At 55.5% G+C, this 14,427-nt stretch overlaps 1 protein-coding gene across 1 annotated transcript in view; it reads right to left on the bottom strand.

Annotated features, from left to right (window-relative positions):
• The window catches only part of LOC124094123 (uncharacterized), a 35,574-nt gene that overhangs the window by 385 nt on the left and 20,762 nt on the right, over positions 1 to 14,427 (bottom strand). Inside the window, exon 4 of the mRNA XM_058580360.1 lies at positions 72 to 185. Coding sequence (XP_058436343.1) covers positions 72 to 185 — 114 coding nt within the window. The remainder of the gene's footprint in view (positions 1 to 71; positions 186 to 14,427) is intronic.

Here is a 14,427-nt window from a genome sequence, read left to right as displayed (position 1 = left end):
GTCCCCAGCCTGGCATTTCCAAAGGCTCCTCTGAGTAGAGGAACCCCGGCAACCCTAGAGACATGGCCCACCAGGTTCCCCAGGTCTGACGCCTCCTCCAGGCTGCTCTGAGGTAAGGGAACCCCACATGTCCCTAGAGACATGGCCGAGTAGGTCCCCAAGCCAGGATTCTTCCTCAGGCTGGTCTGAGGAGAGGAACCAGAGGCATCTGCAGAGATAAGCCAAGATGGTCTCCTGGCCTGGCGTCTCCCCCAGGCTGCTCTCTGAGAGTACCCCTGGGATACTCTTAGAGACGTGGCCCGAGATGTTTTCCTGGCTTGTCATTTATTCTGCCTGCTCTGATGAGAGGGGGACTGTGCCCTCCTTGTGGGATGACCCACCTTATCAGGGTTCCTCTGCTCAACTCTGAGAAGAAAGCTCCCTACTCACGCTGAGGGCAACACAGTTTCCAAGATGGCAACCAGTTCCTGCCCTCAGCCCCTCTGCCTGCAAAACTCACCTGAATCTTGGCTGGGAGTGGAGATGCCCCCTAAGAGGGGAGACACACTGCTGGGAGGAGAGATGCTCACCCCCATTACCCCAGATGCCCCCCAGCAAAGAGAGACACTTTGTTGGGAGTGGGACACCCCTGGGAGTAGAGCAAGCCCCTGGGATTGGAGACACCCTGCTAGGAGGGGAGAAGCCACAACCATAGTAGATATGCCTTCCTGGGATGTAAAGACACCCTGCAGAGAGGGGAAAAGCTTCCACTTGGAGGGGAGCTGCCAGGGCTTCCTGGGGACTCTGCTTCTTCCTCCACCTCAGGAGTTACCGGATGAAACCTGTTCCCACTACAGTATCTAGGTCAGGCTCTGTTGTCTCTAGCACCAAGAGGAGTGGAATCTCTAGAGAGAACAAAAGGGAGTCCAGGAGCCACCTCCCTGTACCCTAGCAACACCTCTACCAGATCAGGCCTGCTGCAGCCAGGGGCCAGGCAGCCATGAGTAATGCTTCACTCCTGTGCCCAAGGACAGAGGCCCATAACCCAACTTTGTAGCATCAGAGGTTTGAAGAAAAGTAGTGAAATCCTAGCCCATGGTTGCCACTCTCAGGTTGCAAAATTCTGAACTCACCAAGCCTCAGCAGCTTCCTGCCCAGAGTGTCCCTAGATATGTGGCTTACCAAGGACCCAGGCCTGGCACCTAACCCTGGGTGCTCTGAGGAAAGGGAAGCCAAGGTGGCCATAGAGATGTGAAGAGGGTCCCCAGGCCTCACATGTCCTCCTGGGTGCTCCAAGGAGAGGGAACCTTGGGATTCCCTAGAGATGTAGCCCACCAAGGTGGCCAAGCTTGGCCTCTCCCCCCAGACTGCTCTGATGAGAGGGAACCCCAGGCATCCCTACAGATGTCATTTACCATTGTCCCCAGTCCTGGCATCTCTTCTAGGCTTCTCTGAGAAGAGTACCCCTGGAATCGCTAGAGACATGGTCAAGAGGGTCCCAAGCCTGGTGTCTCCTCATGCTACTCTGAGAGGGAACCCTGGGGTATACTTAGAGTCATGGCCAGGAATGTCCCCAGGCTGTTCTGAGGAGAGGAACAATGGCAACCCTGGAGACTTGGCCAACCAGGGTCCCCAGGCCTGGCATCACTCCAAGGCTGCTCAAGGAGGGAAACCAGGGGCACACCTAGAGATGAGGTCCAGGAGGGTCTCCCAGCCTGGTGTGTCCTAGGGCTGCTCTGAGGAGAGGGGAGCTCTGCCCTCCCTGTGGAATGACCCAGGTTGTCCAACAGTCAGGGTCCTTATGCTCAGCTCTGAGGAGAAACCACTGTCCACAGCCTAAGGGCCAGACAGCATCTAACGTGGCACTCAGGCCCCACCCTCAGCCCCCCACTATGCTATTCACCTGAAGTTGGACTGGGAGTGAAGATGCCCCCTAGAGGGGAGACACCTGGCTGCTAGGGAAGACACCCTCTCTAGGGACGTCACCACCCTCTAGGGTTGAGACACCTGCTGAGAGTGAAGCCATCCCCTGGGAGGGGAGATTCCCTGCTGGAGGAGAGATGCTTGCCCCCACCATCCTAGAGAACCCCTAGGGAAGAGAGACACTCTGCTAGGAGGGGAGACATCCCTGGGAGTGGAGTCAGCCCCTAGAAGTGGAGCCACCCTGCTGGGAGGGAAGACATCCTGCTGGGAGGGCAGAGGCCCCCACTCTAAGGAAAACCTCCCTGGGATGGGGAGACACCCAATTGGGAGGGGAGAAGAGAATGCTGCTGGGAGGAGAGATGCCCACCCCTATTACACCAGATGCCCTCCCCAGCAAAGAGAGACACTTTGCTGGGAGGAAAGACGCCCGCCCGTGGGAGTGGAGCCAGCCCATGGGATTGGAGACACCCTGCTAGGAGGAGAGAAGCCCCACATAGGGGAGATGTTTTCCTGGGATGTGAAGACATCCTGCAGAGAGGGGGAAAAGTTCCCACTTGGAGGGGAGCTTCCTGGGGGCTCTGCTTCTTCCTCCACCTCAGGAGTTACTGGATGAAACCTGCTCCCACTATATTATCTAGGTCTGGCTCTGTTGTCTCTAGCACCAAGAGGAGTGGAATCTCTAGAGAGAACAAAAGGGAGTCCAGGAGCCACCTCACTGCACCCAAGTCAGTTTTCCTCCAGATCAGGCCTGCAGCAGCCAGGGGCCAGGCAGCCACATGGAGCCCTACTTCACCTGTGCCCAATGGCAGAGGCCAGCAATGGGCTACCACAGAGGCCTCTTGGAAGTGGTATTTGACACAGGGGGACATAAGCCAACTTTGTAGCATCAGAGGTTTGAAGGAAAGCAGTGAAATCCTAGCCCATGGTGGCCACTCTCAAGGTTGGGAAAACCTGAACCCACCAAGTCTCAGCGGCTTCCTACCCAAAGTGTCTGTAAAGATGTGGCTCTCTGGGGACCCAGGACTGGCACCTCCCCCTGGCTGCTCTGAGGAAAGGGAAGCCGAGGTGTCCATAGAGATGTGAAGAGCATCCCCAGGCCAGACATCTCCTCATGGTTGCATCAAAGAGAGGGAACCTTGAGATTCCCTAGAGATGTAGCCCACCAGGGTGGCCAGGCCTTGCGTCTCCCCCAAGACTGCTCTGATGAGAGGGAACGCTGGGCATCCCTAGAGACATCACTCACCATTGTCCCCAGGCCTGGCATCTCTTCTAGGCTGCTCTGAGAAGAGTATCCCCGGCATCTCTAGAGACGTGGTCACGAGAGTCCCAGGCCTGGTGTCTCCTCATGCTGCTCTGAGGAGAGGGAACCTGGGGGCTTACCTAGAGTCATGGCCAAGAGTGTCCCCAGGCCTGGCATTTCCCCCAGGCTGTTCAAAGGAGAGGAACCCCGGCATTCCTGGAGACTTGGCCCACCAGGGTCCACAGGCCTAACATCTCTCCACGAATGCTCAGAGAGGGAACCCAGGGGCACACCCCAGGAGTGTTCCCACTGCTGTCACTACATCTGGCTGTGCTTTCTGTGGCATGAGAAGTGAAATCTCTAGAGAGCAGAAAAGGGAATCCAGGAGCCACCTCCGTGAACCCCAGCCTGTCCCCCACTAGTCAGGCCTGCTGCGGCCAGGGGCCCGGCAGCCACAGTGAGCCTTTCTTCACTCCTGTGCCCAAAGGCAGAGGCCAGAAAGGGGCCACCATAGAGGCCTCTGGAAGTGGTCTTTGGTACAGGGTGACAGATACCCACTTTAGGATCAGGGGGGTGAAGAAAAGCAGTGAAATCCCAGCCCATGGTGGCCAGTCTAGGAGTTGGGAAACCTGAACTCTGACCAAGTCCCAGCAGCTTCTGGGTGCTGCAGGCTGCACCTGTCCCCTGCCTTGAGTGTCCCAAGAGACATATGTAGCCCACCAGGGTGCCTAGCCCTGCGTCTCCCCTAGGCTGACCTGAGGGAACCCTGGGCATCATTATAGATGTGGTCCATGAGGGTCCCCAGCCTGGCAATTCTGAAGGCTCCTCTGAGAGAAAACCCTGGCATCTCTAGAGACATGGCCCACCAGGGTCCCCTGACCTGATGTCTCCCCCAGGCTGCTCTGATGAGAGGGGGACTCTGCCCTCCTTTTTTCCAAGATGGCAAACAATTCTCGCCCTCAGCCCCTCTGCCCAAAAAACTCACCTGAATCTTGGCTGGCAGTGGAGATGCCCCCTAAGAGAGTATACACACTGCAGGGAAGAGAGATGCTCACCCCCATGACCCCAGATGCCCCCCAGCAAAGAGAGACACTTTGTTGGGAGGGGATACACCCTGGGAGTGGAGCAAGACTCTGGGATTGGAGCCACCCTGCTAGGAGGGGAGAAGCTCCAACCATAGGGGAGATGGTGGCACTGTTCTTTGTAGCTCTGAGGAGAGGGAGAGTCTGCCCTTCTTGTGGAATGACCCACCTTTTCCAGCAGTCAGTGTTCCTCTGATCAGCTCTGAGAAAAAACCTCCCCACTCAGACTTAGGGCAAAACAGAAACCACGTGTCCCTAGAGACATGGCCTTCCTGGAATGTGAAGACATCCTGCAGAGAGGGGAAAAGCTCCCATTTGGAGGGGAGCTGTCTGGGCTTCCTGGGGGCTCTGCTTCTTCCTCCACCTCAGGAGTTACTGGATGAAACCTGCTCCCACTATATTATCTAGGTCTGGCTCTGTTGTCTCTAGCACCAAGAGGAGTGGAATCTCTAGAGAGAACAAAAAAGAGTCCAGGAGCCACCTCCCCGCACTGCAGGCAGTCCTCCACCAGATCAGGCCTGCTGAGGCCAGGGGCCAGGCAGCCACATGGAGCCCTGCTTCACTCCTGTGCCCAAGGACAGAGGCCAGCAATGGGCCACAACAGAGGCCTCTTGGAAGTGGTTTGACACAGGATGACATAACCCAACTTTGTGACATCAGAGGTTTGAAGAAAACCAGTGAAATCCTAGCCCATTGTGGCCTACTCTCAAGGTTGGGACAACCTGAACTCACCAAGCCTCAGTGTCTTCCTGCCCAGAGTGTGCCTAGATATATGGCTCACTGGGGACCCAGGCCTGGCACCTCCCCCTGGCTGCTCTGAGGAAAGAGAAGCTGAGGTGTCCATAGAGATGTGAAGAGGGTCCACAGGCCAGACATCTCCCTGTGGTTGCTCTGAGGAGAGGGAACCTTGGGATTCCCTAGAGATGTAGCCCATGGAGCTGGGGATGTGGCTCAAGCAGTCGCCCACTTGCCTGGCATGCATGCAGCCCGGGTTTGATCCTCAGCACCACATACAAACAAAGATGTTGTGTCCACTGAAAACTACAAAATAAACATTAAAAAAAACACTCTCTCTCTCTCTTCAAAAAAAAAAGAGAGATGTAGCCCACCAGGGTAGCCAGGCCTGGCATCTCCCCCCAGACTGCTCTGATGAGAGGGAACCCTGGGCATCCCTAGAGACATCACTCACCATTGTCCCCAGGCCTGGCGTCTCTTCTAGGCTGCTCTGAAAAGATTACCCCTGGCATCACTAGAGATGTGGTCAAGAGGGTCCAGGCCTGGCGTCTCCTCATGCTGTTCTGAGGGAAACCCGGGGCATACCTAGAGTCATGGCCAAGAGTGTCCCCAGGCCTGGCATCTCCCACAGGCTGTTCTGAGGAGAGGAACCCCAGCAGCCCTGGAGACTTGGCCCACCAGGGTCCCCAGTCCTGGCTTCTCTCCCAGGCTGCTCAGGGAGGGAACCCAGGGGCACACCTAGAGATGAGGTCCATGAGGGTTTCCAAGCCTGGAGTCTCCTGGGGCTGCTCTGAGGAGAGGGGAGCTCTGCCCTCCCTGTGGAATGACCTACGTTGTCCAGCAGTCAGGATTCCTCTGCTCAGCTCTGAGGAGAAAGCTCCCTTTTCAGCCTCAGGGGCAACAGCATCCAAGGTGGCACCGAGGCCCTGCCCTCAGCCCCCCACTATGCTACTCACCTGAAGCTTGGCTGGGAGTGGAGAAGCCCCCTAGGAGTGGAGACACCTGGCTGCTAGGGGAGACACCGATTCTAGGGGAGTCACACCACTCTAGGGGAGACACACCTGCTGAGAGGGAAGCCAACCCCTGGGAGGGGGGATTCCCTGCTGGGAGGGGAGATGCTTGCTCCACCAACCCAGACAACCTCTAGGGAACAGCAACACTCTGCTAGGGGGGTAGACACCCCTGGGAGTTAAGCCACCCCCTAGAAGTGGAGACACCCTGCTGGGAGGGCAGAGGCCCCCACTCTAGGGGAGACACCACCCTGGGATGGGGATACACCCTGCTCAGAGGGGAGAAGCTCCTGCTGGGATGGGAGAATCCTAGTCTTCCTGGGGACTCTGTTTCTTCCTCCACACCAGAAGTGTTCCCACTGCTGTCGCTAGGTCTGGTTGTGCTGTCTGTGGCATGAGGAGGAGTGAAATCTCTAGAGAGCAGAAAAGGGAGTCCAGGAGCCACCTCCATGCACCCCAGCCTGTCCTCCACCAGGTCAAGACTGCTGTGGCCAGGGACCAGGCAGACACAGTGAGCCCTTCTTCACTCCTTTGCCCAAGGGCAGAGGCCAGAAAGGGGCCACTACAGAAGCCTCTGGATGTGGTCTTTGACACATGGTGACAGAAGCCTTCTTTAGGATCAAGGGTGTGAAGAAAAGCAGTGAAATCCCATCCCAGGGTGGCCAGTCTAGGAGTTGGGAAACCTGAACTCAGACTGAGCCCCAACAGCTTCTGGGAGCTGCAGGCTGCACCTGCCCCATGTCTCAAGTGTCCCAAGAGAAGTATGTAGCCCACCAGGGTGCCTAGGCCTGGCGTCTCCACTAGGCTGATCTGAGGAGGGAGTCCTGGGCATCGCTAGAGACGTGGTCCATGAAGGTCCCCAGCCTGGCATTTCCGAAGGCTCCTCTGAGAAGAGGAAACCAGGCATCCCTAGAGACATAGCCCACTAGGTTCCCCAGGCCTGATGTCTCAACCAGGCTGCTCTGAGGAAAGGGAACCCCATGTGTCCCTAGTCACATGGCCGAGAGGGTCCCCAAGCCAGGCATCTTCCTCAGCCTGGTCTGAGGAGAGGAACCCCAGGCATCTGTATCAATGTAGTTAAGAGGGTCTCCAGGCTCGGCATATCCTCCAGGATGGTCTCCTGGGTACCCCCGGGATGCCCTTACAGACATGGCCCATGCGGGTTTTCTGGATTATCATCTTTTCTGGTTGCTCTGAGGAGAGGGGGACTCTGCCCTCCTTGTGGAATGACCAACCTTGTCCAGCAGTCAGGGTTCCTCTGCTCAGCTCTGAGAAGAAATCTTCCTACTCAGCCTGAGGGTGACACAGATTCCAAGATGGCAACCAGTTCCTGCCCTCAGCCCCTCTGCCTGCAAAACTCACCTGAATCTTGACTGGCAGTGGAGATGCCCCCTAAAATGGGAGACACGAGCTGGGAGGAGAGATGCCAACTCCATTACCCCAGAAGCCACCCCAGCAATGGGAGACACTTCGCTGGGAGAGGAAACAACTCTGGGAGTCAAGCAAGCCCCTAGGATTGGAGACACCCTGCTAGGAGGGGAGAGGTCCCTCCATAGGGGAGATACCTTCCTGGGATATGAAGACATCTTGCAGAGAGGAGAAAAGCTCCCACTTGGAGGGGAGCTGCTGGGGCTTCCTGGGGACTCTGCTTCTTCCTCCACCTCAGGAGTTACTGGATGAAACCTGTTCCCACTACAGTATCTAGGTCTGGCTTTGTTGTCTCTAGTACCAAGAGGAGTGGAATCTCTAAAGAGAACAAAAGGGAGTCCAGGAGCCACCTCCCTGCACCCCATCCAGTCCTCCAGCAGATCAGGCCTGCTGCAGCCAGGGGCCAGGCAGCCACATGGAGCCCTGCTTCACTCCTGTGCCCAAGGGCAGAGGCCAGCAATGGGCCACCACAGAGGCCTCTGGGAAGTGGTCTTTGACACAGGGTGACATAACCCAACTTTGTAGGATCAGAGGTTTGAAAAAAAGCAGTGCAATCCTAGCCCATGTTCCCCACTCCCAAGGTTGGGAAAACCTGAACTCACCAAGCTTCAGTAGCTTCCTGCCCAGAGTCTTCCTAGAGATGTGGCTCACTGGAGATCCAGGCCTGGAGTTTCCCCCTGGCAGCTCTGAGGAAAGGTAAGCTGAGGTGTCCATAGAGTTGTGAAGAGGGTCCCCAGGCCAGACATCGCCTCCTGGCTGCTCTGAGGAGAGGGAAACTTGGGATTCAGTAGAGATGTAGCCCGCCAGGTGGCCAGGCCTGGCCTCTCCCCACAGACTGCTCTGATAAGAGGTAATCCCTGGCATCCCTAGAGAAGTCACTCACCATTGTCCCCAGGCCTGGCATCTCTTCTAGACTGCTCTGAGAAGAGTACACCCAGCATCACTAGATATGTTGTCAAGAGGGTCCCATATGTGGCATCTCCTAATGCTGCTCTGAGGAGAGGAAAGCTCTGCCCTCCTTGTGGAATGGCCCACCTTATCCAGCAGTCAGGGTTCCTCTGCTCAGCTCTGAGGGGAAAACTCCCTCCTAAACTTGATGGCCAGACAGCATCCAAGGTGGCACCTAGGCCCCGCCCTAAGCCCCCCACTATGCTACTCACCTAAAGCTTGGCTGGGAATGGAGATGCCCCCTAGGAGGGGAGAAACCCTGCTGCTAGGGCAGACACCCCCTCTAGGGGACTCACCCCACTCTAGGGGCGATGCTTCCCCTAGGTAGAGACACCTGCTGAGAGAGAAGCCAAACCCCTGAGAGGGGAGATTCCCTGCTGTGAGGGGAGATGCTTGCCCCCAAAAACCCAGACAACCCCCTAGGGAAGAGAAACACCCTGATAGGAGGGGAGACACCCCTGGGAGTGGAGTCACCCCATAGAAGTGGAGATACCCTGCTTGGAGCGGAGACACCCTACTGGGAGGGGAGCATCCTGGGCTTCCTGGGGACTCTGCTTTTTCCTCCACCCTCGAAGTTATTGGGTGAAACCTGATCCCACTGCTGTCACTAGGTCTGGCTGTGCTTTCTGTGGCCCGAGGAGGAGTGAAATTTCTAGAGAGCAGAAAAGGGAGTCCAGGAGCCACCTCCCTGCACCCCAGCCTGTCCCCCACCAGGTCAGGCCTGCTGTGACCAGGTGCCAGGTAGCCACAGTGAGCCCTTCTTCACTCCTGTGCCCAAGGGCAGAGGCCAGAAAGGGTCACCACACAGGCCTCTGAAAGTGGTCTTTGACACATGGTGACAGAAGCCCACGTTAGGATCAGGGGTGTGAAGAAAAACAGTGAAATCCCAGCCCATGGTGGCCACTCTAGGGGTTGGGAAACCTGAACTCTGACCAAGCCCCAGCAGCTTCTGGGAGCTGTAGACTTTACATGTCCCCTGCCTACAGTGTCCCAAGAGACGAATGTAGCCCACCAGGGTGCCTAGGCCTGGCGTCTCCCCTAGTTTGGTCAAGAAGGGAACCCCGGGTACCCTAGAGACATGGTCCATGAGGGTCCCTAGGCCTGGCATTTCCCCAGGCTCCTCTGAGGAGAGGAAACCCGGTCATCCCTAGAGACATGGCCCACCAGGGTCCCCAGGCCTGGCATCTCCCAAGGCTGCTCTGAGGAAAGGGAACCCCACGTGTCCCTAGAGACATGGCCAAGAAAGTCCCCAGGACAGGCATCTCCCTCAGGCTGGTCTGAGGAGAGGAACTTCCGTTGTCCCTAGAGATGTATCCAAGAGGGTCTCCAGGCCTGGCATTTCCCCCAGGCTGCTCTCTGTGGGTACCCCCAGGATGCCCTTAGAGACGTGGCCCATGAGGGTTTTCTGGCCTGGCATGTTTTCTGGCTGCTCCGAGGAGAGGAAAGCTCTGCCCTCCTTGTGGGATGATCCACCTTGTGCAGCAGTCAGGGTTCTTCTACTCAGCTCTGAGAAAAAAAAAAACTCCCTCCTCAGCCTGAGGGCAGCACAGGATCCAAGATGGTGACCAAGCCCTGCCCTCAGTCCCTCCCCCTGTAAAACTCACCTGAATCTTGGCTGGTAGTGGAGATGCCCCCTAAGAGGGGAGACAAGCTGCTGGGAGGAGAGATGCTCACCCCCATTACCCCAGATGCCCCCCCCAGCAAAGAGAGATACTTTGTTGGAAGGGGAGACACCCCTGGGAGTGGTGCCATCCCCTGGGATTGGAGACAACCTGCTAGAAGGGAGAGGCCCCGCCCATTAGAGATGTGACCCATGAGGGTCATCCTACTCAGGCTGCTCTGATGAGAAGGGAACTCTGGGCATCCCTAGAGACATGACCCAAGAGGGTCCCCACACCAGTCTCTCTCAGGCCACTCAGGAGAAGGGAGCTCTGGGCATCCCTAGAATCGTGAACCAGGAGGGTCTCCACAATGGCATATCCCCCAGGCAACTCAGAGGAGAAGGGAACTACAGACCTACTTAGAGACGTGACCCATGAGGGTCCCCAGGCCTGTCTCTCTCAGGCTGCTGCTGTAAGGAAGAGAGAGCCCTCCAGTGTCCCTAGAATGTGACCCATGAGGGTCCCCACACCAGGAATCTCCCTCAGGGTTCTCTAAGGAGAATGGATCTCTGGCGTCCCAAGATACATGACACAAGAAGGTGCCCACACCAGGAGTCTCCCTCAGGCAGCTCTGAGGAGAAGGGAAACCCAGGCATGCCTAGAGGTGTGATCCAAAAGGGTCCCCACACCATGCATCTCCCTCAGGCCACTTTTAGGGTAAGGGAGCCCTAGGCATCACAAGAAACATGACCCATGAGGGTCCCCACACCAGGCGTCTCCCTCAGGCCATTCTGAAGAGAAGGGAACCCCAGGCATCCCTAGAGATACCACCCATGAGGATCCCCTCACTGGTGTCTCATCAAGCTACTCTGAGAAGGGAGGCCCAGGCATCCCTAGAGCCATTCATGGCACAGGAGGGTTCCCACAATAGGCATCTCCCTCAGGCTGCTTTAAGGAGGAGGGAGCCGCCTAGCAACCCTAGAGATGTGATCCACAAGGGTCCCCAAACCAGGTGTCTCTCAGGCCGCTGAGGAGAAGGGAACCCTGGGCATCCCTAGAGACATGACTCATGAAAGTCCCTAAGCCAAGAGTCCACTGAGGCTGCTCTGAGGAGAAGGGAGCTCCGGGAGTCCCTGGAGGCATGACGCATGAGGGTCCCCAACCTGAGTGTCTCTCTCAATCTGTTCTGAGAAGGGAGCTCCACCCCTCCCTGTGGAGTGACCCAACACTCCCAGAACTGGGGCTCTCCTGGGTTGGTCCTGAGGGGGAAGCCAGCTCCTCACTCTAAAGGAGGTGGCACTAAAGATGGTAGTGAGGGGCTGGGGATGTGGCTCAAGTGGTAACGTGCTCGCCTGGCATGCGTGCAGCCCAGGTTCGATCCTCAGCACCACATACAAACAAAGATGTTGTGTCCAAGGAAAACTAAAAAAAAAAAGATGGCAGTGAGGCCCCACCCCTGGTTGACCACTCCCCTTTGGCCACGTACACATGCTGCTCACTGCTCAGAGTTGGGGCCTCTCCCAGCTCCCTGGTGAATGTCAGCACCTTCTTCCACCCTCAGCAGTTACTGAATAATAAAATATGTTCCCACTGCTCTAACTAGGTCTGGCTGTGGCACCATGAGGAGTGGTATATCAGAGAGGAGAAATGGAGTCCAGGAGACCCCCTCCCTGAACTCCACCAGGCCAAGTGCTGCAGCAGCCTGAGACAGGTGGGCAGAGGTACAGAGAGAGGCCACCACAGGGAGTCTAGACCCTCTGCCCAAGGGCAGAGGCTAGAAACAGACCACCACAGAGGCTTTTGGGACATGTAGTCTTTGAGACAGAGTGACTTAGCCAGGGACTCTCCCACTTTAGAATCAGGGGTTTTAAGAAAATCTGTTAATTCCCAGCCCAGGAGGACCACTGTAGGAGGGTAGAAGAACCTGAGGTCAGACCAAATTCCCAGTAGCCTCTGAGAGCACTCTAGGTCATTCAGTCTGTCCTGCCTGTCCAGCTCTGACCATGGATGCCTCTGGGAGCTGCAGGCTACACAGATTCAGGGTTCTCAGGGATTCTGGACAGTGTAGTATGGTGCTCTGCCCACACCATCTTTGCCCTTCAGGACCATGGAAGCTGTATGCCATGTGCTGGCCCAGGCACCCTGGAGGACCCTGGCAGTGGACTCTGGTGTTCTACCCATGCAGCCCTTACCCCAGAAGCCTAGGGGCTGCAAGTACCACATTTACCCTCATACCCCCAGGATTCTGGGTAATGCAGTCTTGTATTCCATAATGCAGCCCAGCTGCAGAGGTCTCTGTGAGTTTCAGGCTACTCAGGCACCCCTAGTGATTCTGAACAGTGTAGTCTGGCATTCTGCCCATTCAGCCCTCACTCCAGAAGCCTATGGGGACTTCAAGTAACACATTCACCCTCATATCCCCAACCAGGATTCTGGGTAGTGCAATCCAGTCTTCTACAATGCAGCACCCTCTGCAGAGGTCTCTAGAAATTGCAGGCTACACAGTCACTCAGGCATCCCTAGGGATTCTGGACAGTGTAGTCTGGTGTTCTGCCTATTCAGCCATCACTACAGTGGATTCTGGGAGTTCTAAGCCCCCAAGGATCATGGGTATTATAGCCTGGTGCTATGTTCAACTGTACAGTGACTACTTAGAGCTCAGAGCCCCCAGGGACTCTGAGTATTATAGTCAGTTCTACTCAGTCAGCCCTGACCACAGAGGTCTCTGAGAGCTGTGGGCCATTGATTATTCTGGGTAGCGCAGTCCATCCTACCTAAGTAGACTTCACCATCAAAGTTCTGGGATCGTTGTAGCACAAGCCTAGACACCCCTGAAGTGTCTATGTAGTGCAATACAAAGCTTGCCCTGGCAGTACTAAAAAGGAAGTTGTTGGGGAGCTTCAGGCCCCTATGGGATTCTGGGTAGTATAGTCTTGCCTTCTGCCTCCATAGCCATCACTGTGGAGACTTCCAGGCAACATGGACATGGGGCACCTCCAAGAATTCTAGGTAGTATAGTTCAGCTTCCTATCCAGCCACCCTCATTATTGCAGATCCTGGGAACTGCAATTCCCCCTGAGGATTGTGGATAAGGTAGTGCAGTGTTTTTCCTGCATGCCCCTACTGCAAGGGCATGAGAACTGAAGGCCACATGCATGCCATGGTATGAAAGACCTCACTGTTGAAGCCTCCTAGAATTGGAGGCAACACATTCACCAGTGTGTCCCCAGGAATTGTAGGTAGTATAGTCTGACCTGCATAATGCACAGCTCTCACTTGGGATACCTCTGGGACTTGCAGGCTGCATACTCACCTGGGCAACACACCCCACCAAGGATTCTGGATACTGTAGTTAAACTCTCAGTCCAACATACCTCACAACAGAGGATCCTGAGAGATGCTGGCACCAAGATTTGTGGGTAATATGCCCTGTGTTTTTCCTACTCACTGCAGAAAATTATGAAACTAAAATTCTCCCTTAGGATTATGGGTAATGCAGTACAAAGGTTTCCCCACTCACCACAGAAGATTCTGGGAGCTGCAGTCCCTGAGGGTTCTAGATAATGCCATCTAGGGGTTTTTACCTACCCAGTCCTGCTGATGATCACAGGAGCTGAAGACCCCATGCTTTCCTTGGTACCCTGGAGAATCTAGGTAGTGTGTTCTACCAATACAACTGCCAATACAACAGAAACTTCTGGGACTTACAGGGTTACAGGGCATGTAGGCATCCCCAGGGGTTCTGAGCATTGAAGTCTGGGATTCTGCCCTTGCAATTCTCACCCCAGAGGCTCCTGGGCAGAGGAGGCACCCAAAAGTAATTGGTAGCATAGTTTGATTTTTTACCAGGACAGCCTTCTCTGCAGAGGTCTCTGCAAGCTGCAGGTCCCCAAGAATTATGGGTAGTACAGTCTGTCATTTGACCCATGCTGCCCTCACCGCAGAAGGTTCTGGTAACTGCAATGAGGATTCTGCAGTTACCCAGGATTCAGGGTAGTGTAATCCATCATAATCTTTACATCTCTCACCCTAGAGGCTCCTCAGAGCTTCTTGCTGCATTTTCATGAGCCCTTACCCTCAGGCCCCACTGAAACTCCAGGCACTGGGCCCTCCCTGCACCATCTTGAGGGGGCATTTGTGTCCTTAGATACTCAAGCCACACAAAATACATTGACATACCATGATAATGAGCAGCCAAAGCCTCAGTAAGAAATACTGTTGTAAAATAAGTTTGGCTAAAATATTACCTGAGAAAGTAAAGAACATGGCAGAACTTACTTCTCAGCACACCAGGCAGTGCCCAGGAAGCTTCTTCCTCATGTTTTCCTCACATGGACCTCAGGCATCCTGAATCCACAATGGAGTCTCCATGGGTAGGTGCCAAGGAGAAGGAAGCTCTGGTCCTCACCATAGACTTACCCACCAGGCATCCCCAGGCCATGGTATCCTTCCAGGTGTGTCCCCCGGATAAAAAAAAAGAA

Source organism: Marmota monax, unplaced genomic scaffold (assembly GCF_021218885.2).
Source record: "Marmota monax isolate L192 unplaced genomic scaffold, Marmota_monax_Labrador192_F-V1.1 WCK01_AAM20220418_F8-fsc00195, whole genome shotgun sequence".
Classification (NCBI taxonomy): Eukaryota; Metazoa; Chordata; class Mammalia; order Rodentia; family Sciuridae; genus Marmota; species Marmota monax.
Note: the sequence above shows the minus strand (reverse complement) of the source record. Positions and strands in the feature narration are given on the sequence as shown.